Source organism: Prosopis cineraria, unplaced genomic scaffold (assembly GCF_029017545.1).
Source record: "Prosopis cineraria cultivar Desert tree isolate PC_DT_omini unplaced genomic scaffold, ASM2901754v1 PC2, whole genome shotgun sequence".
Lineage (NCBI taxonomy): Eukaryota > Viridiplantae > Streptophyta > Magnoliopsida > Fabales > Fabaceae > Prosopis > Prosopis cineraria.
Genome location: NW_026555333.1, coordinates 10,817,180 through 10,840,097, shown reverse-complemented (window position 1 = coordinate 10,840,097; position 22,918 = coordinate 10,817,180). Strand labels below are relative to the sequence as shown.

Here is a 22,918-nt window from a genome sequence, read left to right as displayed (position 1 = left end):
TTTACAAAATAATTTTTTTAAACAAATAAATATTTTTTATAAAATAAGTTGAAACAAACGTATTTTAAATCTAATCCCACTAATTTCATTAAGAGAAAATGCTGATATTGTAATTTTTAAATGCTAACAAATATTAAGTTTCATTTTGAAAAATAGAATTGATTGGATTAAAAGATCATCCTTTGATAATTTGTCTTCATACATATATATATTTATATATATATATATGGAAGGTAATGGTCGACACTTGGCACTTTTCTCTAACTTTCCTCCCTGAGCGATCCCTTCCCGCTCTCCAGATGCTCTGGCAGTGGCGCTTCCACTAACACGTCAACGTCCGAGGAGAAAACATCGATGGAGTAAGTCCTCAAGGACCGTCCTTTGTGGTACTGACTTTCATTCCGAGGCAGTTATCCGTGTTATCGTGTAAGTTCATCTCATTTTTTAACATTGGAAGATGACTCTTCGTTTTCTGTTTGATAACTGAGAAAAATTGACAAAACATACAGAACAAAATCTTCGTAGTAACTCTTAAATGATGAAACTAGCCGCATTAGTTTGGAAGAAGTAATGAATTGAACATCAGATAGGGGAATTCTGGCCGAGTTATTCGGTGATGCTAGTATGTAACCTAAGCAAGGGCACACGTTTGTTTAAATATAAGCTGCCTTTCCAGAGCAGCGACTTTGTTTTATTATTAGGTGCAGTTCCAGAGATAGATAAATTTTGACCCAGAAAGAAAAAGGACGACAATAGAGGCGGGAAGGGTCTAGGAAGGAGTTAGAACTGACAACAATTTGGTTTAATTAGAACAAACAATAATTGCCAATATAATGTGGTCTTTGTCCACAATATTGCTTTCTGTTGACTACTATTTTGTTAAGGTTTCCATCGGGTGTTGTCTTGCCTGTTCCCTGATGGGAAAACGGTATTTGCTTCCTCTTATACTGTGTTTGGTTAGATGTTTTGGAGGCCTGGGTTGGAGGGAGGGGAGTTCCTACTGCCTTTCCTCATTATGGTTCAGGAAAAAAAAAAAAAAAAAAGAGGCAATGGAGGACAAATTTTAATGAAGCTCCCTCCTCTCTAAAATTTGGGATTTTCGGAGGCCAGGGTTAGGGTGTAGATTTTGTATATTATAACTGAAACAACTTTGTAAGGTTTTAATATTTTTGAATTTCCCTTTACATCTAATAACTAAACCAACTATGCTAAAAAAAATCATATATATATATATATATATATTACCTTTTCTTTCTTTCATTTTTCTCTTTTCCTCTTTCTTCCAAAATATTAATCAAATAAATCTTTAAAAAATATATTAATTAAAATTTACAAGAAGTATACATGAGATTTTTGTAACGAATAGGCTGAAAGTTGACATTTGTAAAGCAGGGGAAATGATTAATTGTATTAAAACCATTTTTTCTAAAAATCAAAAATAGAAAAAAATAACTTTATTTAGATAGGAGTATAATAGCTATTTTTTATCAGCTCCCTTCAGCTTCTTCCATACTAAACAAGGTATCATTTAAATCACTCCCCTCAACCCCTCATCACTTATTTGCTGAACCAAACTTTGGGCCTCTTTTGTGAAGTATCCTTCTTTTTGATTGCTTGAAAATTCTGAATGCAGGTTTCTCAAATGAGCTTTACAAGAGAAAAAAGAAAGGAAAATATGATGACTTTTCCGGACTGAAAGAACTTCTAGGGCTGATGGAGATGCATATGGAAAAAGTAGGAGATATAGAAATAATAAAGTGCAATGTTAACAATTCAGAAAGTTGTCGGTCTAATGAATTGGAAGAGAGAAGTGAGAAAGCTGAAGCAAAGTGTGCTGAATTAGAATTAGAGCTTCAGAAGAAAAATAAGTATTGTGAAGAACTTGAGGCTAAATTTAATTTACTGAAAAATGGAAAATTTGCAATGGACGATAAGCTGAAGTTTTTGAGCTCATCAAGTGAAGCGCTCAAAACAAACCAATTCAGTAGTGAAAGAGAGAAGAAGAAGAAGAAGAAGGATGTTGATTTAGAAGAGGAGGATGAAGGGGAAGATAAGGTTTCTCAACTAACAGTTGAAATGAGGGTCTTGGAAATTGAGAAGATAAAGGCTGAGAGTGAGGCTCAGGTCTGGAAAGAAAGATTCAAGAGATTGGAATCAAAGGCATTGGAGTCAGGGCTGAAACTTGCCAATTTTCATGAAGGAAATGGAGTGCAAGATAGCGTCTTGGTTAAACCTGAAGAATTCTCACATCCAGGAACTAGCTTGAACTTCTTGCAGAAGCAGGGGAAAGTGATGAATATGGATGATGTTGCTTCTTGCAACTCGCTATCAGCAGGTAATAACCTTCCTATATATGGGTTAGTTAGAACTTTGGTACCTCCGCCATAAATTGTTTTACATATATGCAAACTTCCGTTAATTAAAAGAATGGGATTCTCATGTCGTTCTTTTATTTTTATTTATTATTTTTGCTTATATATGTGATTATGAGTTTCATTTTATAAATGGAGTTAATTTTCTTTTGATCAGTATTTTCGATCTGATCTTTTAGTGAGGTTTAGCTAACTGTGTTTCCTGAGTTTTGATAATTAGAGAGTATCTTGTGATGTGTTTCCTCCTAAACAGCTTCTACATTCTCAAGAATTATCAGCAAGTGTCATTTGGGCCCACTTCTGTGCTAGCTACTTCTATAATGAGTCTTGTAGGATTCTTGAAGCTAAATTATATTGAAAATACTCACCAAAAATATATGAACACGCACGCACACACATAAAATGAAATTACAATGAGATATTCTCCCCCCCTTTTTTTTACCCTTAAAGTTTTGTACTCAGGCATGCGCATGCATGTCTCTGTGTTTTTCTACAGGGGTTAAAATGATTTTATATCATGCATCAATTTGTTACTTACAAAATTTAGACATATGAGCAATTCCTGACAGTGTCTGTTTGTATCTCCATATCTGTGGGACTTTATAGGGACTACTTCTACTGAAATCTGTTGGGGATATCTTTTACATGACAAAGCACCGCTTTACAGGAGAGCTAGAAAACATTTGGCTTTAGAATCTGAGCAGAGTCCCTGCAACAAGATGGTTCCATGTACACCTAGGGGTCAAAAACCTTCTACCAATGCAGTTTACATTATTGACAGTGATGATGAACCTAATATTACCCAACAACCTATGCTGGATAATCAGGATAGCGGAAACATTTCTTTTTCAACATGTGTTGCAACAGAAGAAGAAAAGTTGTCAGATAAGAGTTTGAAAGCGAGTTCTTATGGTGGAAACAATGAAGATTTGAATTTTGGCACGGATTTACAATTTACTGCAAGGCCTAAGAGGAAACGAACACAGAATGTTGTTACTAGTGAGTCTGAAAGTGATGATGATAAGCTGCCAATTTCTAAACTCAGGAGGATGATAAGTGCTGACCAAGTCAGATGCAACTTGAATGAATTAGTGATTGCCACATCTCCTGTAGATGACCAGGTCACTGATACTGTAACCCCTAGGCGGCGTCTAGTGCCCCTCAGAAAATGTGTGATTAAGAGTCAGCAAGATAAAAAGTCTTTATGTGGACCTAGTGAGGACAAGCATGAGCAAATTATCCCTACGAATGGGGAGACTGATGATGATGAATTGGAAGAGGTTTCATCAGACAGTGAGGAGGGAAGCTTAAGTAATTTTATTGTCCATGATTCTGATGTATCTGATCAAGAAGATGCATCTTGCGATGGTAAGGCAGAATCTCATTCGCAGGATGTATCTGATGGTCAGGTAGATAGAAAGTCTTCATGTAGACCTAGTGAGGACAAGCATGAGCAAGGTATCCTTGCAAATAAGGAGATTGATGACAACAAGTCAGATGAGGTTTCGCCAGCCAGTGGGGAGGGAAGCTTAGGTAGTTTTATTGTCCATGATTTGGATGCATCTGAAGACGCATCCGATGGTGATGTAGACTCTGATTCCCGGGACGTATCTGATGGGGATCTAAACTTAAATGAGATTCTTTCACAAATACAAAGGAATAAAGACCAGAAAAGGAAGTGGGAATTTGAGGCTGACATGCTTGCAGCATTCGGAAAGGATCCTCAAATATGCATGAAGGCTGTATGTACTCTTTATCGTCAGCAAACTTCTGAGGAACGGACAATCAAGGGATCATTGCACTACAATGGGAGGGGATTTAGCAATGTTGATGCTTTCAGGTGGGCTCAAAAGACAATTGTGATAAATTATGCTATTGGGCATAGGTTTTATCATATGAGAACTGATTGCTAATGATTCATGCCTGCCTGTACTTTCTATGTGCATGTTGGAGATCGACTTTTACATATTCTATTGGATTTTTATCTTGCTATAGATATTGCACATCCTCTTTCCCCACCCCACTTTCTTTTTTCAATGTGACAAGGAAGTTTCTTTCTATTGTTGTAGTCCTCTTTTAATCCATTACTTGGTCGTGTCATACAATCAGCTTATTTACTTCCTTTATTTTCAGTTCAATTATGGACCCTGGGACCTGGGTGTTCTGTCATTGTGATTATTCTATTTCTATAAATTCCATACGGAATGGGTTTAATATCAGAGAAGGATTATGACGCAACTTTTTCACTAAATGAGGATTGTATTCAATTAAAACGCATGTGATAATGTGATAAATACAACCGTCATTGTTCTATTATATTCCCTGATTACATTCTTTATTATTACTTTCTTAGTTGTTAGAGAATCGCATGGAGGTTTTCAATCTAGTACTCTAGTGGCGCCTCCTTGTTAGTTTCTAAACATGTTACTCAAAAATGGGTTCGGAGTTTGGGAATGTAGCTTGTTTTCTTTCCCTTTGGGGATAAACTTGAGAGCAGATAGCCAATCACGTGCTCCATGTATGTAGACAAATTCCTAGAAAGGATGGCCTCTGGTTTATCAAGAATGTATGTCGGATTCGACGTGTCACTCATGTTTGATGGACTATGGGGCCATTTTGTTACTCTGGAATAAGTTCATAGCATTTTCTTGCCGGAGTATATTTAAATTCCTAGCAGTTTCTTATGTTTTCTCGCTGTACTTTTACTTCTGCAGAGGCAGTACTTTGGCTGAGTTCCTCACCGATGGAGATCCCCTCGGTGATGTGAAAAAGTCTGTCAAGGAGTTGAAGGAATATGATCCGAAAGGAGTTGAAATATGCAGAACAATGGCGCTTCGCTACTCAAAGCAGCTTTTTGAAATCTACAAGAACAAAGAAGATCCTTTCTTTCCGTGAGAACGTAGGCCAGCAACATTTGAATCGTATAGCCTCTGCCTCTTGGATGGTGTAATTATATTTATGATCAATAATTATTATGTTAATATTTTTGTTGGGGTTTGTTTCTAAATATGCATGTTCTGACGTGGCTAAGCTATTTAAACGCGTTGATTGCCTGATTGTTTACCACATGCATTGATCACAAGGAATTTGAAACAGATTGTGATGATCGTGCAAGATGACAGCAGAGGGAATGACCCTGTAAATGAAGATAACCCATTCAGCAAACACAATCGTTATGTAAATAATAATGTTGCGGAGGTAAACCACGAGTTAAAAAAAGGAATGTGTGAAGGACAAGTTAACGAGGAAAGAGGAAAGCGCGGAGGAGCCCGTGTGAGAAGGAGGAGGGCATTATAAAAAGGAAGTTTGGTGATTGTTCATCTTGGCCGGCCGAACATCTCTCCCACAATTTTTGCATACGGGGCTTTCTCTCACTTCTCTCTATCTTAAAAGTTTGAAGACAGAGAGGGAGGGAGAGGGAGAGACAAAGGAAAACAGAAGAGAACAGGATTGATGGCTGTTTCAAGTGCTTCACTGGGGCTGGTCGTTTTGGTGGGCCTCATTTGCGCTGCCCTTTTGCCCGTCGCTTCCGCTCAATCCCCAGCTCCTGCTCCTTCTCCCAAAAGCGATGGTTCGCATCTTCTTCTGCATCCATCACTCTCTTGTTTTGCCCATTGATGATTAAATTGGTAGGTTCATTGAAAATTGCAGGAACCTCGGTGGACCAAGCGGTGGCGTATCTGCTGATGGTGGTGGCGCTGGTGCTCACTTATCTCATTCACTAAGCCAATTAGGGAAGGTTTCCAAGGCTGAGATGCGCGCATTTATATATGTGACCGGAAACCAAGAAATAGAAATGTTAACGGAGTAGTGCCTTCTTGTGTACATTTTTTATTCTCCCATGTTAATCTAATTTTGATTCGCACATTACTCTACCTCCCCACCCCACTCCTTTCCAAATTTTAAAAATTGTCATCGGGTCAGGAAACGCATTAATTGATGAGCACGCTGCTCATCAACCTCCGGAGTGATCTGAACTTTTCATTTCTCACCTGTTGATTTAAAATTATTTTTTTAATATTTTTATATTATATGTATTAAAATAAAAATACAGAAAAATTATAATATTAAATATACCCTGTTTTTGGTGCTTGTCAAAGGATAAATATTATGGTATTTGTTATCCTGATAAAATATGGATAGTCTAAATTTAAGGTTTTTACTTTTATTATTTTATATTTATTAAAATAAAAATGTATAAAAAATATAAATTTTTTTAATAAATATATCTATCACAGATTTAATTTGAATAATTTTATTTAATATTATTTTTAATAATTTTTATAAATTAATCATTCAAATATACTCTAAATAGTATAGATATAGTAATCTAAAAACTTCAATTTAATATTAAAAATTTTATAATTTTTATTAATTGAACATTTAAATATGCTCTAGACAATTTATATTTACTATTATATCTTTTTATAATTTTTATTTTAATAAATATAATGTAAAAATATTTAAAAAATAATTTTAAATCAACGCAAGAGAATATTTGAGAGAAAATGAAAGGTACAGATCATTTCGTAAAGGAAATGAGCACGACGGTTCCGTCTGGTCAGTGCTACTCAGACAGATATGCTATTTTAGAGGTGGGACGGGGACTCGGCCCAGCTCGGTGGCATCGGAACATCTCCCGGTGGGTGTCTTGGTGCATATCAACACCATCCATTTTTTCTTGTGTGATCTAACAGCTGAAATTTTACTTAACGAAATGGCGTAGTTTTGAAGGAAGCCGTCTAAGCCATTTGTTTCTTCAAGAAATCTTGATCGTGGTTCCGCATTACATCATCACAGAAGCGCTGGCATCATCTCAGCAGACAAGTGAGGTGCAAGGACAGATTTTTTTCCCCTCTGGACGTGATTTTTTCTTTCCAAGTGAATTTTTAATATCTATACAAGCCCACATTACTTTTTCTCACTCTATTATTGCAGTTGAAGCCACCAGAAGCTGGACTCGGCTTGCCTGCTGCCTTTTTGTACCTCCATTGCATTTGGGAAAAGAGATGGGTCCAGATTTATTCTTTTAATTCTTTTATATTTATTAAAATAAAAATTTTAATAAATCTAATCCCCAATCTAAATAGTTTAGGTTTAATATAGGTGATCTAAATTTATAAAAATTTAAAAAATATAAGTATTAATCTAAATAATTTAAATTTAACATCAATGATTTAAATTTATAAAAAAATTTAATAAATTTGCCCGTGAGTCTAAATAGTTTAGATTCAATGCAGATAATTCAAACTTAACATTAAAAATTTATAAAAATTATAAAAAAAAATTAATATTAAATTTGAGTGGTCCATAATATATCTAGACAGTAAATTTATAAAATTAAAAAAATTTAACATTAAATTTATAAAAAATACGTCTTTTCATTAAGTAAAAATTTCAACAGTTGGATCACATGACATGAAATGGATGTTGGAGATCTGCATCAGCACCCGCCAGGTTTGATCGACCTGGTTGCGTAAAAATAGGTGAGAGAAAAATCATCCAAGTCTTTTTTTTTTTTTTGGACCAGCCATCCAAGCCATTAAAACTATACCCCCAAGCAATAGAAAAAATTTTACCTGATGGATTTGGCTGGTTCAGATCAAACTTATTTGCAACGAGTTATATGCCATCCATGATGAATCCTCAAAAACCACGAATAAGATCTTGTGCAGTGGCCAAAAGAAAAAAAAATATTTAAATAAAATAAAAGTCCTCCTCTGTTATTACTGTACATCACCCTTCTCACTAGACAGACCCGTGTCGTGCACTTATTATCTTGGCACCAAAGCATTTTGCAGAGTTTACCATTCTATTGCATTTTCAATGGAATAAAAATGTTTCTCATTATTTCACATGAAACAAATCGCATTTCGGATATTTATGTAATTTTTATAAAACATCTAGATATTTATTATACGAAAAAAGTTTACTATATAATCAAAATTCTCCCAAATAAGTTGATGATTGATTCAATTGATATAAATCAATGTTAGGAAGACCAAATACTGGTTCATAGTTCAATGGCTAGACTTGTTAGGTTTTTTATTAAATATGCTTAAAGATAATTTGCTTATCAAAATAGCTTAAGTAATTTAATTAGACATTTCCTAAATTTTATATATACATTATCTATATTCTAGTTTTTAAATTGGGACTTCTTCTTGTCTCTCTAATAGAACCGTGGTATGACACTTATCTAACCAATTATGAATAAATTAATATATTTTAAATATTATATTATTAAAATAGAAAGAAATCACCACTACAAAAAAAATATAAAATAATTATTTTAACTTATATTTAATGGTTTTGAACTGTTGAGTAATTTGGTACTAAACATTCTTGAAATCTTTATTCAACAATTTTAATTGTTGAATATTCTTATTTTATTCAATGCTTTTTTTTACAAAAAAATATTGAATATTTGTTTTAGAGAATTGGCAATATTCAACGATTCTGGCCTCAAAACCGCTGAATAGTTTACAATATAAAATGATTCTATGACACAACTGTTTTACACTTGTTCAATATAGAAAATATTCAATGATTTTTTTTTTATAACCGTTGAATATTATAATCAAATTTTTTTAAAATAGGGTGCTTCATTTCTAGTAACCTTACTATATTCTAGAACCTAAACACACATTTCAGCTAACAATTATCATGCATATACATGAATATATAATAAATTCAAAATTTAATTTTAGCGTAGTAGATGAGGGAAGAGCATTTATTTTTTTTGGTTTACTTCTTTACTTTTTTTTTTTTCCCATTCAACTTGAGCTTTTTTCTCCTTTTCCAATTCCAAAGCTATTCTTTCTCTTTTCAATTCAATCTAGCCAAAAAAGGTAATATAAATTAAGTAATTTTTATATAAATTGAGAATATCATTAAATCCACGAACTGCAATGGCAATTATGTCCCTAGTACAACCTTGATATACCTGAAATATGTTGCAATCTTCGCAGAAAATTTGATCTGCAACACATAATGTGTAAAAAAAGAAAAGAAAAACACAAATGAAAATAATTGGTCAAAGTACTTTGAAAGTACAAATAAACATCTCAAATTCTTTTATATATGAATTTGAAAAAAAAAAAACTAACTTCTTTATTTTGTGTTAAGAGCAACCCATAGCGAAGATGGCTAGGTAAAGAGAAATTTATCAATGGAATGGAAGAGGAAGACGAAGCTAGGAAAAGGAAGAGAAAGAGGAAGATGAACAGGCGAAGTGCCACAAGACCCATGAACGAACAAATCCATAGTAGTACAAGGAGAAATTGATAACGACAACCCAAAAACGACGTTTCAATGATGGAGGAATGGTGGGTTTGGATGAAAATGCAATATTGAAGCTTGGGGAAGGAGTTCAATAAGAGTATTTGAGTTTTTAAAGAGAAAATAAAAAATTTTACACAATTTCAAGTAAATGATTTGAGAAAATGTGAAAAAAATTATTCAATAGTTTTTATAAAAAAATTATTAAACAATATTCAACGGTTGTTATAAAAAAATTATTGAGTATCTAAACTCTTTACTCAATAGTTTTTATAAGCAACCATTGAATATTGATGAAATGTTAAAAAATAATAAAAATAAAATAATACTCAATAGTTATATAGCATAACAGTTGAGTATTGTGATGTAATACTCAACAATTTTACTAAAAACTGTTGAATATTTGAATTTTAAATTTTCATCTATGTACAAATAATGAGTTTCTTTTAAACTGTTGAATAAATGATATTATATATTACCATTTTTTTTTAGTAAAAATGATTACATATAATAATAAAAATGAATGTTTCAATATTAAATAAAATAAAAAATACCAAAAAAAAAGATAAACAAGGGGGGGGAATGGCAGGGGAATAGCTCCCTCGAGTTAATTTTTTTCTTTGATATTTGCATAGTATGATGTATATCCAGCCTCAAGAATTGTATAGTGCGCATACATTGATCGATCAACTTTGCAAAAGTTTGAGACATGTGGCGTGTGACATCCGCGAAACTATTTCTCAAACAAATTTGTCAACTTTTTAGAAGTTTTTAAAATAGAATTACAAGTGTCAACGTTCATCTACCTACATTATAAATTTTATTCCCCTTTTCATCCCACTTCAATCTATGCATGCGTCAAAAGGCCCTTCTTAATTACGAATTGTTGATACTTGATGATTCAGGTCATCAGGAACAGTTTTTTGTAGCTATTTTGTCATTTCTGCCTGAATCTAGACTCTAGATTCTAGAGTTTAGGTGCAAGAAAAAGTACGTATGACTCACAAGGCCGACGCGGTACGGTGAAGCCTTGAATTAAACATTAAAAATAATTTAATTTTAACTTATTTTCATGTGCTACTTATTTTCATGTGCTTTGGCCTTCGGGAGCTAAAACATGGTGAAATTAATTTGCCTCGAGTAATTAAAGTACTCACAAATCGAAATAACTATAATTATCTTGTCACGAAGAGTATTGTACCTAACCAAACAAAATATCTCTACTTTCCCTCTTAATTACTCCCTCTATTTTTATGTATAATATAGTTTTTTATATAAATCAATAAAAGTTCATTATCTAACTAAAAAACAGTAATATTTTAATTTTTTTCCTTAATTATTATTGAACAACAAATATTAAGTGTGTCAGAGATGTTAAGTCTCAATTAATAATAAAAAGGTCACGAACTCCCCTATCACAGTTTCTCGAACGTAAAAAGATACAAAATTTTAATAAAACAAGTGTTCGATTGTTATTAAAATGTGAAAAAATTACAAACTTAAAATTAAAAATTAAAAAAGGCTAACGAATGTAAAATTACGAGTCTCTATGACCTATTTGAACAACTTTTTATATTTAGCCCAAACAATTGTTAATAAAAAATAAATTTATTTTTTAAAGTAAATTAATGATAATACTTATCTTTTTCTTTTTTTTAATTTAATAAGGGTATAATGGTTAATTATTAAAAAAATATACTAACAACCTCTTACATTTAAAAATAAAAAAGTTTAAAAAAAAACCTCTTATCTACAAGAATAGGGGGAGTATCTATATATGGAGTGATTCATCTTCACTGCTCATCAAGGTGGTACTAGTCACAATGATGAGATTAAGACCATCTAAATTTTCAATTAGGACTGTCCTAATTTATTTTTTTCAATTTATATTTATTAAAATTAAAATTAAATTTTTTAATAAATATGTTTATTCCAATCTAGATGGTACATATTTGATTTAAATTATCTAATTTAATATTATAATTTTTATAAATTGACTATCCAGATGTATTTTAAATAGTTTAAGTTTAATAATTTTTTTATATTTTTTATAATTTGTTATTAAATAAAATATTACAAATAACAATAATATCCTAAGTGGAAATTTTAATTTTTTTTAAAATGTAAGTTAAAGATTTTAAATATAGACTTTTTAAAGTAAATCTGAATACATATAGTTAATTTATAAAAATTTTTAATACTAAATTTTAACTATCCAAATTAAATATAGACTCTTCTAGTTTGGTGATAAGTACATATATAAAATTATTTTAATAATTTTTTATTTTAACCAATATAAATTTAAAGTATTAAATTAGAATCATACAAATTTAATTTAAATGATTTAGGTCTTATCAGTATGTAACACAGAAGATGGATGCATATATATGGAGGCTAATAAAGTTAAAAAGATTGGAAAAAATATAATTTTAAATCTTATATTTTGCTCACATTTTATTATAAATTCCTGTATTTTTTTAATATTATAAATTCTTACACTTTTATTTTTTAATGTTTTAAATTTTTAAATGAATAAAATGTAAAGACCACATAAAATATTAAAAAAATAAAAATATAAAGATTTAAAATATTAAAAAGATATAAAAATTTATAACAAAATAAAAGTATTAGAAACAAAGTTATGTTTCCCCTAGAGATTATCATTCTCGGATCACCGTACGCACGCTGCCGAGAACTTTGATTTGATTGCTTGAATTTGGTCTGCTTGAAAATGCCACGAGAGCAGCGAGTTTACCTAGGTAGTGTACATAGTTTTGTGCTTGTTTGGACTTTTTTGTTTTTCCTTGAACGTTTGGACTTTAACTCTACCCTCCTCGCACGCGTAGCGTGGTATAACAAATCATAATCGTAGACACAAGGATATCCATTTATTCCATCAATGCGAGGAGAATATCAATGTCAGTACCAATGACAATTTTCTCGTCCTTGTTCATATCTCTCAAGCATAGGACTGGTCGTCCTCTCATTGTGTATAGCTATATATGTAGGCTGTAGCACCAAAGGTCCCGGCAGAAACCATAGTAAGTAGCAATTTCGAGAGGCGCGCAGAATGGGCTTGGCGGTGCTCGAAGCTCTCGACTCAGCTCGTACACAATGGTACCACATTACGGCCATCGTCATCGCCGGCATGGGCTTCTTCACGGACGCCTATGATCTCTTTTGCATCTCCACTGTCACTAAACTCTTAGGTCGCTTGTATTACGCCAACTTAACAGCCGACAAACCAGGAGAACTTCCCCCCAAAGTCAACAACGCAGTCACAGGAGTCGCCCTCATTGGAACCCTCGCTGGCCAACTATTCTTCGGCTATCTTGGAGACAAGCTCGGCCGCAAGAAAGTGTACGGCATCACCCTCATTCTCATGATCGTTTGCGCCATATGCTCCGGCCTCTCGATGGGTAGAACCGCCCCAGCTGTGTTGAACACTCTCTGCTTCTTCAGGTTCTGGCTCGGCTTCGGTATCGGCGGTGACTACCCTCTCTCCGCCACCATCATGTCGGAATACGCCAACAAAAGAACACGTGGTGCTTTCATCGCCGCCGTCTTTGCCATGCAAGGTGTGGGACTCGTATTTGCCGGATTGGTGTCCACGGTGGTTTCGCGTCTTTTTTTGTCCGCCTATCCTGCGCCCGCATATAAGGTAGACCATAAGGGTTCGACGCCAGATGAAGCTGACTTTATGTGGCGAATAATTCTCATGGTTGGGGCCATCCCTGCAGCTCTGACATTCTACTGGCGAATGAAGATGCCGGAGACAGGTCGTTACACGGCTCTCATAGAGGGAAATGCAAAGCAAGCTGCCGCGGACATGGCCAGAGTTTTGGACATTGAAATCCAAGCCGAGCAAGAAAGGTTAGGTCAGATGAAAGCCGCGAATCAATATACCTTATTCTCCGATGAGTTCTTTCAGCGACATGGGCGGCATTTGATAGGCACGATGAGCACGTGGTTCTTGTTGGACATCGCGTTCTACAGCCAGAACTTAACCCAGAAGGATATTTTCTCATCTACGGGGCTGGTTGACAAGCCGGAGACGATGAGTGCTTTAGAGGAAGTGCGCCAGACGTCACTCGCCATGTTCGTGATTGCCTTGTTGGGCACATTCCCGGGGTACTGGTTCACCGTGTTCTTCATTGAAAAAATCGGACGCCACAAGATCCAACTCATGGGCTTCTTCATGATGTCGTTCTTCATGTTCGTGATCGGTATTCGATACGAACACCTCCAAACCGATAAGAACCTCTTCGCTTTGCTGTATGGGCTGACCTTCTTCTTTGCCAATTTTGGCCCAAACAGCACGACCTTCGTGCTTCCGGCAGAATTATTTCCGACAAGAGTGAGGTCTACTTGCCATGCGCTGAGTGCGGCGTCGGGGAAGGCGGGTGCAATTGTGGCGGCGTTTGGGGTGCAGACCTACACGTTGGATAGGAAAGTCAGTAAGATCAAGAAGGCGATGATACTGTTGGCGGTGACCAACCTGATTGGATTTTTCTGTTCATTCTTGGTGACGGAAACCAAAGGGAGGTCGCTGGAAGAAATCTCCGGTGAGGATGACAGGGAGAATGAAGTCACCCCGAATTCCCAAATTGCTAGGGCTGCAGAGAAGATTCCACAGGGAAGTCGCACTCACACTGAATCAATGTGAAGACAGTTTGTATAAACATACGCGCGCCTATATTGCGCATGGATGGGAAGGTTTTACATGTGGCAGAATGCGCGCCAATAAAAGGATACATTGAGTTGGTAGAGATAGTTTCAAATGCAAAAGAATAAGGTTTTAGAAGGGAGCATCTAATGTACGTAATAACAGCTTTCAAGTGAAGTTTGTTGGCGGACACAACAAGCCCTTGAGTGGTGAATATAACAGCTTTCAGTCCCTTGTTCACTCCTAAATTATTTTGCTTTCAAGAGTTATCCCTATCTATCTTTCATACGCAATCTCACACATTTTGCTTCACCTATATCTCTATTGTCTTGTGCTCATCTAAATTAGTTAAATTGGCTATTATACATATATATACTGTCACACTTTATTTGAATGCTGAAATGAAAACTTTGAACGGTTCAGATTTTTTTATTTTTAATTCAAAATTGAATATTTGTTATCTTAAACGCAAAGCAATATTAATTTCGCAACAATGAAAATATGAAATAAATAAATAATATTTCAACCTTTAAAAAAAATACAAGAATATATAATATAAGGTCTAAAAGACTAAAATACGTAGATAGTTTTATTTTAGATGGATTGAAAGGTACGGGCATGCACCAAATTGCTTGTATATTTGTATGCAAACACATTAGGAGAAGATGTAATATAATATAATGATTGGTAAGTAGAAAAATGTTTTCTATAAAAAAATGAAAAATTACATTTTTCATTTTCTTTCTTGATACATATTAATCATTTTTTTATAAAAATATTTTTTTTTATAAAATGCCATTTAGATTCTAAACTATAGATCTTCAAACCTTAAACTTTAAAAAAGTATATTTTAAACTCTAAACAAGTAAAGTTGGGATAATTTTGCCTCTAATGTTAACTTTCAACAAATGTTCGTCAACTTCATTTGAAGAAAATTATATTTTAAGCCCTAATGTAACAGAAGTTTATTGAAAGTTAATAATAGAGGCAAAATTACTCTAACTTTAATTATTTAGAATTTAAAATATACTTTTTTAAAATTTTAGAGTTCAAATTGCCCCTGAACTTATAGTTCAAGGTTCAAATTGTATATTAATCTTTTTGTATTTTAAAAAATGCACTCTAATCAATAATAATTTAACAATAACAAAAAAAAGCATATTTTACATATTATATCAATTTTTTAAAAGATTTTGAAGGAGTGTGTAAGTTTCATAGTTCAAATTGATCAATAAAGGTGAAAATTCATAAAACAGAACCAAATGCTTTTATAATAAATAAAGAGACAGAGAAAAAAGTGTATAAAAAGAAATCTATTCTAGATTTTTTCCTAACAAAGAATGATAATTTTTTTATCGATATTATTATGACATTTCATTATGCTAAAGAACAAACAAGAAAAAATATAAAAGTACACTTATAGCAAAAGATTATGTTATGTTCTTATTGTTGCCACTGATAACCTATCAAAACTTAACCCAGTAAGAAGAAAAATAGTCAACTTGATATTGTCTCATTCATACCCACTATAATCTCTACCAAAAACTACTTCACTCATTATTACAATTTACAGCCTTCTTTTATAAAGTTTCATCATCATCATCATCATCATCATTTGCCTTTTTTTTTTATTCCTTCTTCTCATATCCTAGGAAATTTGTAATATTACCACAAGTTAATATATAATTTGAAACCTGAACTATAATTTTAAGGGCAATTTAAACATTAAACTTTTAAAAAGGTACATCCTGAACTTTAAACAATTAAAATTAAGGTAATTTCACCTCTATTATTAACTTTCAATAAACATCCATCAAATTGAGGTCTAAAATGCAATTTTTTTCTAAATGAATTCAATGGATGTTTGTTGAAGGTTAACAGTAGGGGCAAAATTGCTCTAACTTTAATTGCTTAGAATTTAAAATGTACCTTTTTAAAGTTTAAGGTTCAAATCGACCCTGAACTTATAGTTTAGGTCTAAATTGCATATTAACTCTTTTTCATATACTAAACATTGTCTAAAATGGGATATACATTCATTTACAAACATAAATTAACCTAAAATCATAAATCCCTTCCAATTCTGAAATAAATTCCCATAAAGAAAACTATGATCTCTTGTGTGACCATAGGTTAAGGGCTCTTGTCAGGAATTTAAGAGTGGGAATTTTGCAATTTCTGGTAATACAAAAAAAAATGAAAGCTAATTTTGCTTGAGTTCAAGCCATTAATCTTGCTATATCTAAGGCTTCTTTCTCCATTAAAGTGGGCAGATGGAGTTGAGTCAAAGGTTTGGCATTAGGAGTATCAATTAGGAGTTTGGCCCTTTTAAATCCAAAAATAGTTAGAGCTGGGCCACTACTTTGGAGCAGAAACCCTTTTAAGCACTTTTATTATTTTTCTTAAAAAAATTTCAATCTAAAAAAAACTAGATATCTAACTACAAATGAACACCTTAGACTCATTCATCCTTCCGTCATTCATTCATTAAGATTTAGCTAATAATGTTAGCCAAGTGTAATTTTTATTGGTGTTAATTTTGATATTGCTATTTGATATTATACTTAGATGTTTAAGGTGAAAGCTATCAGAGACAAGAGAGAGAAACTAGAGAAGGATTGAAAAATGTCATACCTATTATTGAGATGAAGTTTACATTATATACACAAAGAAAATAGATAATACAATAATGACTAATAACTATATAATAATATCTCCTAATAATAAATGAGATATATACACAATAATAATAGAAGATATTTGGAGAATATTCTAGATAACATCCCACATAAAACTCAATATGGCTTAACAGAAAGCAACTTGAGTTTGTTTACCAGAAACTGAAAGTAGCCTAAATAAAAGATTTTGCAAATGAGTTCGTCGGTTGATACTTGGTTTGAATTGGAACAAGTTGGATGGTGCACCGAATAACATGCTGCCAAGTTAAGTGACAGTCAATCTTAATGTGTTTGATCTGCTCACGAAATACATTATTATGAGTAATCTTAATTGCAACTTGACTATCACAATAAATTTCCGTGGAGGAGCTCAGAGATGCTCCTAACTCATCAAGTAACCAACAAAGTCAAAGTACCTCAACAGTAGTGTCTGCTAGTACATGATATTCTGACTCAGCACTAGAGCGAGAGGCTAATGTTTGCTTCTTACTTCTCCAATAGATAAGAAAATGATCGAGGAAGATACAAAAACCTGTCGTAAATCATTGATCATCACAATCACCACCCTAATTGGCATTAGAGTAAGCTCGTAGTGCAAGATAGGAGCTAGCAGAGAAGTGAAACCTATGATACAAAGTGCCTCTGATATCCTAAATGATCCAAAGAACTATTGTATGAATAGTTGTGTGAGGCTAAGACATAAACTAGCTAATAACATGAACTGCATAAGGAATATCAAGACGAGTGACAACAAGATAGATAAGGCCCCTAACCAGCTAGCGGTAACGGGTGGGATTATCCAACAAGATGCTATCAATGGAAACATAGTGAACATTTAATTCAATAGGAGTAGTTTCAACCTCCTAATTAGAAAGATGAGCTTAAGATATCAAATAGGTAATATACTTGACTTGAGAGAGAGATATACCATCACTCCCATGGTGGACCTCAAGCCTAAAAAAATAATTCAATCTGTTAAGATCCTTTATTTTAAATTACTGGCCCAAGTATATCTTGAGCTCCTAAACTCTTGTATCATCACTGCTTGTGATTATCATGTCATCGACATATAGTAGCAACAGAATAATGCCATGAGCAGTAGAGCTCATGAGGACTATAAGAAAAATCTAATTGATTCATAATGTTATTAAACTTAACAAACCATGCATGTGAAGCCTGCTTAAGCCTATATAGAGCTCGAGAAAGAAAACATACCTTGTCTTTTAGATATTGATACCTAGGTAGAGGCTTCATATATATTTCTTCTTCTAATTCATTATTTAGAAAGGCATTTTTAACATCCATATGATGAAAAGACTAGTGCTTAATAACAATGATGGCTAGAAGGCTCCGAATAGAAGTCATACAGGTAACAAGTGCAAAAGTTTTCTCATAATCGACATCATACTCCTAAGTGAATCCTTGGGCCACTAAACGGGCCTTATGTTGCTTTAAAAAGCTATCAAAATGAGTCTTGTTCTTGTAGACCCATCGGCACCTGATAACTCAGATGTATTACACACTTTTCCTTGTTATTATTGACTAAAAATTATGTTATATTTATCCAAATTGTATACTTATTACATTAATTGTGACAAATTTCTTATGTGTAGGATTCTGTGCACTAGAGAAATTTTGGTTATAAAATTAGACTTTTGAGAAAATTAGTCAAGATACATTTTTAGTCTCGAAGAATAGTAACCTAATTATATTTCTCAAACTCTTTTTAGATTGAGAGTAATTAATTTTACAAGTTAACAATTTTAAAAAGTCAAAGTTTCAAGTTGACTTGCTTTCTTGTACTTGAGCTAGGTCATTTTTGTACATGTGTAGACTTATAATTTTTAGGCTATATAGCATGCCCTTAACCTCTTTTATGATGTCAAAATTAGTTTTTATTATTTAATTTGCATTGTGCCACATATTCAGGAATTGATTTTAGTTGAAAATGCAAATTATTATCCATATGCTTTGAACTTTGATATTGTGTGTCACATTTATTTGTGTAAGGTTACACACCTTGGATTTGGCACATAAGGACTATTGGATTGGAATGATAGATGAGTTAAGAGGCAAAATACTTGAGTTTCGGGTGACAATATAAGTCTTACATGGTCTTGCACACATTATACCACACTTTGAATCTACCCACTCTCTCTCTCTTAATTTTCTATTACCTTCAACTTTATTTAATTCATTTTTTAGACCATCTTTATTTGAATTTTCATCTATTTTACCATGATAAATAATAAAGTTACCCTATTTTATTTTTCACCAATTTTCTTAACACTAGAGTTAGGCCCATTCACCTTAGACTTAAATCAAATTACCCTAATTTTATTTTTAGCATTCATTCTTCCATTCACTCTCATTTTTTAGCCTCTATCCTTCTCCATTCTCTCTCTATTGTTCTTCATGTTCTTCATCTCCATCTCATCTTTTCTCCTCCATATCTCATGATCCAACCATTAAAATCCTAATCCAACTCTAGTATTCTTCTTCTTCCACCTCACTCTTCAAACCCCAAGCTTTATTTTTTTGGTTTGGCTTCAAAATCCTTAAGGTGCTCATGAGTATGGTTCAACCATGGTAGAAGAATCATACTCAAATGAGTTCCAAGATGACTAGAGGCTAAATTTATAAGGAGTGTTAGGAGGGAAGGATGCTGGAGGAGTCTTAAAGTATCTCAAGGAAGGATAAGGGTTATGACCACTCTCCATTAAATCTAAGTTAATGTAATCTTATTCTTAAAATTAGGAGCATTGTTATATCTTATTTTTGTTGACCAAAATTAGCATTTAACTTATTGGTTTAATGTTTTTTCACTCAATTCTCCTTTGTGTAGTTTCTAAAAATTTTCTCCAATACATTATAATTCATATAAATATATATTTTATGTGTGTTGAATGTGTTTTATATTGGCTATGCATAAATATGTTTGGTTGGTATTTAATAAAATGACTTGTATGTAAAATTATGCATTAGAATTACCATAGGTCAAGCTACACGTAAAGGGAACCTAAGGAGAATTTTGATCACTTTACACTTAACTAAAGAATTGATTAGGAACTTGTACAAAATTGTGCAAGAACTAAGTTAATTGAATTAGTTACGAAGGCACACTTATATAAAATTGTGTAAAGAGTTTAATTTGATTAAGAAAGGAAAAATTAACTTAAGCCTAATTAAAAAGAGTAGATAAGGAATCTAACATCCTACAACTCTTAGGACTCCACTTTAGAAAGGGTTAAAACACTCTCATTTTTATTTCACTAGTTAATTAGGTTTTTAATTAAATCTGTCCATTTAGTTCAATTAGCTAAAATCAATCAACTCTTAGTTAGTTTAACTCACTAGTTTTGCCTTAATTAATCTTAGTTAGCCTCCTTAATGAAGAATGATTTAGGTTGCCACTAGTATTATATTAGTGTTAACTTAGCTATTTTGGAGTGTAAGTGACATATGCTCTCCTAACCAAAGTTTTACAAGGAGGAAGATCAACAAAATTCCAAGTATGCATTTTCTCTAAGGTGTGCAATTCATCATTCATAGCTTGCTACCAAAAGGAATCATGAGAAGCTTCCTTAAAGGATCTGGGTTCTTGAAACTGGAGAATGGTGGAAAAATTTTGGTAATCATTGAGGTAAGAGGGAGGATTTCTTACACGATTGGACTGAGAGTCTATAGATGATACAAGCTTAGTAAGCATGACTTATGCTGGAGGAGCAATAAGTGTGACAGTAGTCATGTCTGGAGGGGGCATAGTGTCAGTTGTGGAAATGAGCTCAATAGAAGAATTTGTACTTAAGTTACTGGAAAAAAAATCAATAGAAATATCTGTAAAAATAGGAGATAAAGAAGATAAGAACAATGAGAGGTCAATTAGAGATGAAAACTTGATATTTTTCTAAAAGACAATATGCTGAGAAATACGAATGCAGTGAGAGAGAGAATCCCAATAATAATAACCAGTATAACTAACAAAACAACAAACACGAGAACGAGCTTGAAGTTTGTTTGTCTCATGAGACAAAAGAAAAAAAAAATGGATACAAGCAAAGACTTTCAAAAGACTATAATTAAGTAGATAACCATGAAATCGCTTAAAAGGAGAAATGTTATTGGTAACAGGAGACAAGAGTCAATTAATGCAAAAGATAAAGGTTAAGATTGCTTCACCCTAAAACCATTCAAGACAAGAACAAGAAACAAGCAATGCCTTATCAGAATTAAGAACATGACAGTGTTTACGCTTTTGTTAAGAAGTATAAGGACAAGAATATTGATAAATAATACCTTGAGAATCAAGAAAGGTGAGTAATTTAGAGTTATGATATTCCAAAGCATTATCACAATGAAAATTTTTAATGACTTTAGAATATTAAATGTGAACTATAATAGCAAATCTGATATAAAGTTTAGGTAACTCATATCGATGTTTTATCATATAAATCCAAGTAAAACAAGAAAAATCATTAACAAAAATCACAAAATATCGAGATCCTTCCGTAGAGGAAGTAGGTGCAAGGCCCCAAATATCAGAATGAAATAAATCAAATGGAGAAGTAGTAATAGAATCATTTTTATGAAAAGACAAAGCAGGTTGTTTGGTAGTTTGACAAGAAATGCATTGCAAAAAATGGTTATGAACATGACCTAAAAGACCATTAGAAATTAAAGGACGCAATTTACTTAAAGAAGGGTGAGCAAGATGATGATGCCAAAGGTCGACAGAAGAATAAGGAGAAGATGATGTGGAGGCAGCACACAATGTGGGAACAGTGATCTCATGTAGGTGCATTGAAGTGAGTTTGAACATGCAACCAACTTTACACTCGATCCTAACAACCTGTCCTATCTAAGTAATCATTCACAACACAACTATGTTGATTAAATAACACATCATAACTACATCAACAAGTTGTCTAACAGAAAGAAGGTCAAAGTTAATGGCAGGAACAAAATATATATCATGAATGGATAGGGAAGCCAAGGAGATATTATCAATATGACTAACAGGTATTTGAGAATTATTAGCAGTGTATATAAGATAAGAAGTAGAGTTAGGTGTCATAGAGGAGAAGAAATTTTCTTGACCTGTCATATGATTGCAACAGGCAGAATCAAAATATCAAGTGGATTTATTAGTTAGAGTAGATAAGGCAGCAAATGGGCTAGAGGAACTGGAGACGAATGTGCGCAACAAAGTTTCAAGTTCAATCGGATAGGATCCTAAAGTAGGTTGAGCAAGATCACATTTTTTGAATTAAAGATGATAATTGCAACCATTCAAAGGAACTAATACAGATTGAGAAACATCTAAATTTTTTATTTTTTTAAGAGAAAAAAAGGCTTACAAAAGAAAATGAAGGATTAAAACCATCCAAACTAAAGACTATAGTGGACATGGCATAGCACTAATATCAGGAAACTAATCAACGATCTGACCATTCAAGATGACATGTCAATGTTCTTTACCTGTTGACCAAATTTTAGCATGATCCAATGATTAGTGGATCTACAAATGTTGATTTACTGAAGCTGCCTTGTGGATATGTGAAAATAAATTTAAGGAAGATTTGAACTCATGACAAAAGATGGCAACGCTGCTACAAAGGCAAGCTAACGCTCTTTAAAACCTGACTTATCGTGGAAAAAAATTATATGACTCTAGTACCATGAAAGCTATCAGATAAGAGAGATAAACTAGAGAATGATTGAAAAATATCGTATCTATTATAGAAATGAATGTTACATTATATACACAAAAAAAATATATAATACAACAAAAAGATAATACAATAATAACTAACAACTATATAATAATATCAAATAATATCTCCTTATAATAACAGAGATATATACACAATAATAATAGAACATATTTGAAAAATATTCTAGACAATAGTTTATATATTTGT

The 22,918-nt window shown here is 32.9% G+C and overlaps 2 protein-coding genes across 3 annotated transcripts; both read left to right on the top strand.

The window, feature by feature from the left end:
* Nucleotides 1-259: 259 nt before the first annotated feature.
* Nucleotides 260-5,826, top strand: LOC129303969 (uncharacterized). Of its 2 annotated transcripts, XM_054943571.1 has the most exons (5): nucleotides 260-426; nucleotides 1,634-2,335; nucleotides 2,979-4,212; nucleotides 5,087-5,293; nucleotides 5,469-5,826. In XM_054943571.1, the coding sequence occupies exons 2-4, from the start codon at nucleotides 1,714-1,716 to the stop codon at nucleotides 5,265-5,267; spliced, it is 2,037 nt and encodes a 678-aa protein (XP_054799546.1). In that variant the 5' UTR covers nucleotides 260-426; nucleotides 1,634-1,713; the 3' UTR covers nucleotides 5,268-5,293; nucleotides 5,469-5,826. The 2 variants fall into 2 exon arrangements, with proteins under 2 accessions (XP_054799546.1, XP_054799547.1); XM_054943572.1 differs by lacking the exon at nucleotides 5,469-5,826 and having other exon boundaries at nucleotides 5,087-5,379.
* Nucleotides 5,827-12,723: 6,897 nt separating this feature from the next.
* Nucleotides 12,724-14,319, top strand: LOC129302526 (low affinity inorganic phosphate transporter 4-like). The gene has a single exon (XM_054941468.1). It carries the CDS (start codon nucleotides 12,724-12,726, stop codon nucleotides 14,317-14,319), a length of 1,596 nt encoding a protein of 531 aa, XP_054797443.1.
* Nucleotides 14,320-22,918: the final 8,599 nt, after the last annotated feature.

What these genes read in the sequence shown, in the direction of transcription:
- LOC129303969 (XM_054943571.1), top strand. Translation starts at nt 1,714, where the DNA reads ATGGAGATGCATATGGAAAAAGTAGGAGATATAGAAATAATAAAGTGC. An exon ending in TTGCAACTCGCTATCAGCAG is followed by an intron (nt 2,336 to 2,978) that starts GTAATAACCTTC and finishes GGGACTTTATAG; the next exon opens with GGACTACTTCTACTGAAATC. An exon ending in AGCAATGTTGATGCTTTCAG is followed by an intron (nt 4,213 to 5,086) that starts GTGGGCTCAAAA and finishes TTACTTCTGCAG; the next exon opens with AGGCAGTACTTTGGCTGAGT.
- LOC129302526 (XM_054941468.1), top strand. Translation starts at nt 12,724, where the DNA reads ATGGGCTTGGCGGTGCTCGAAGCTCTCGACTCAGCTCGTACACAATGG.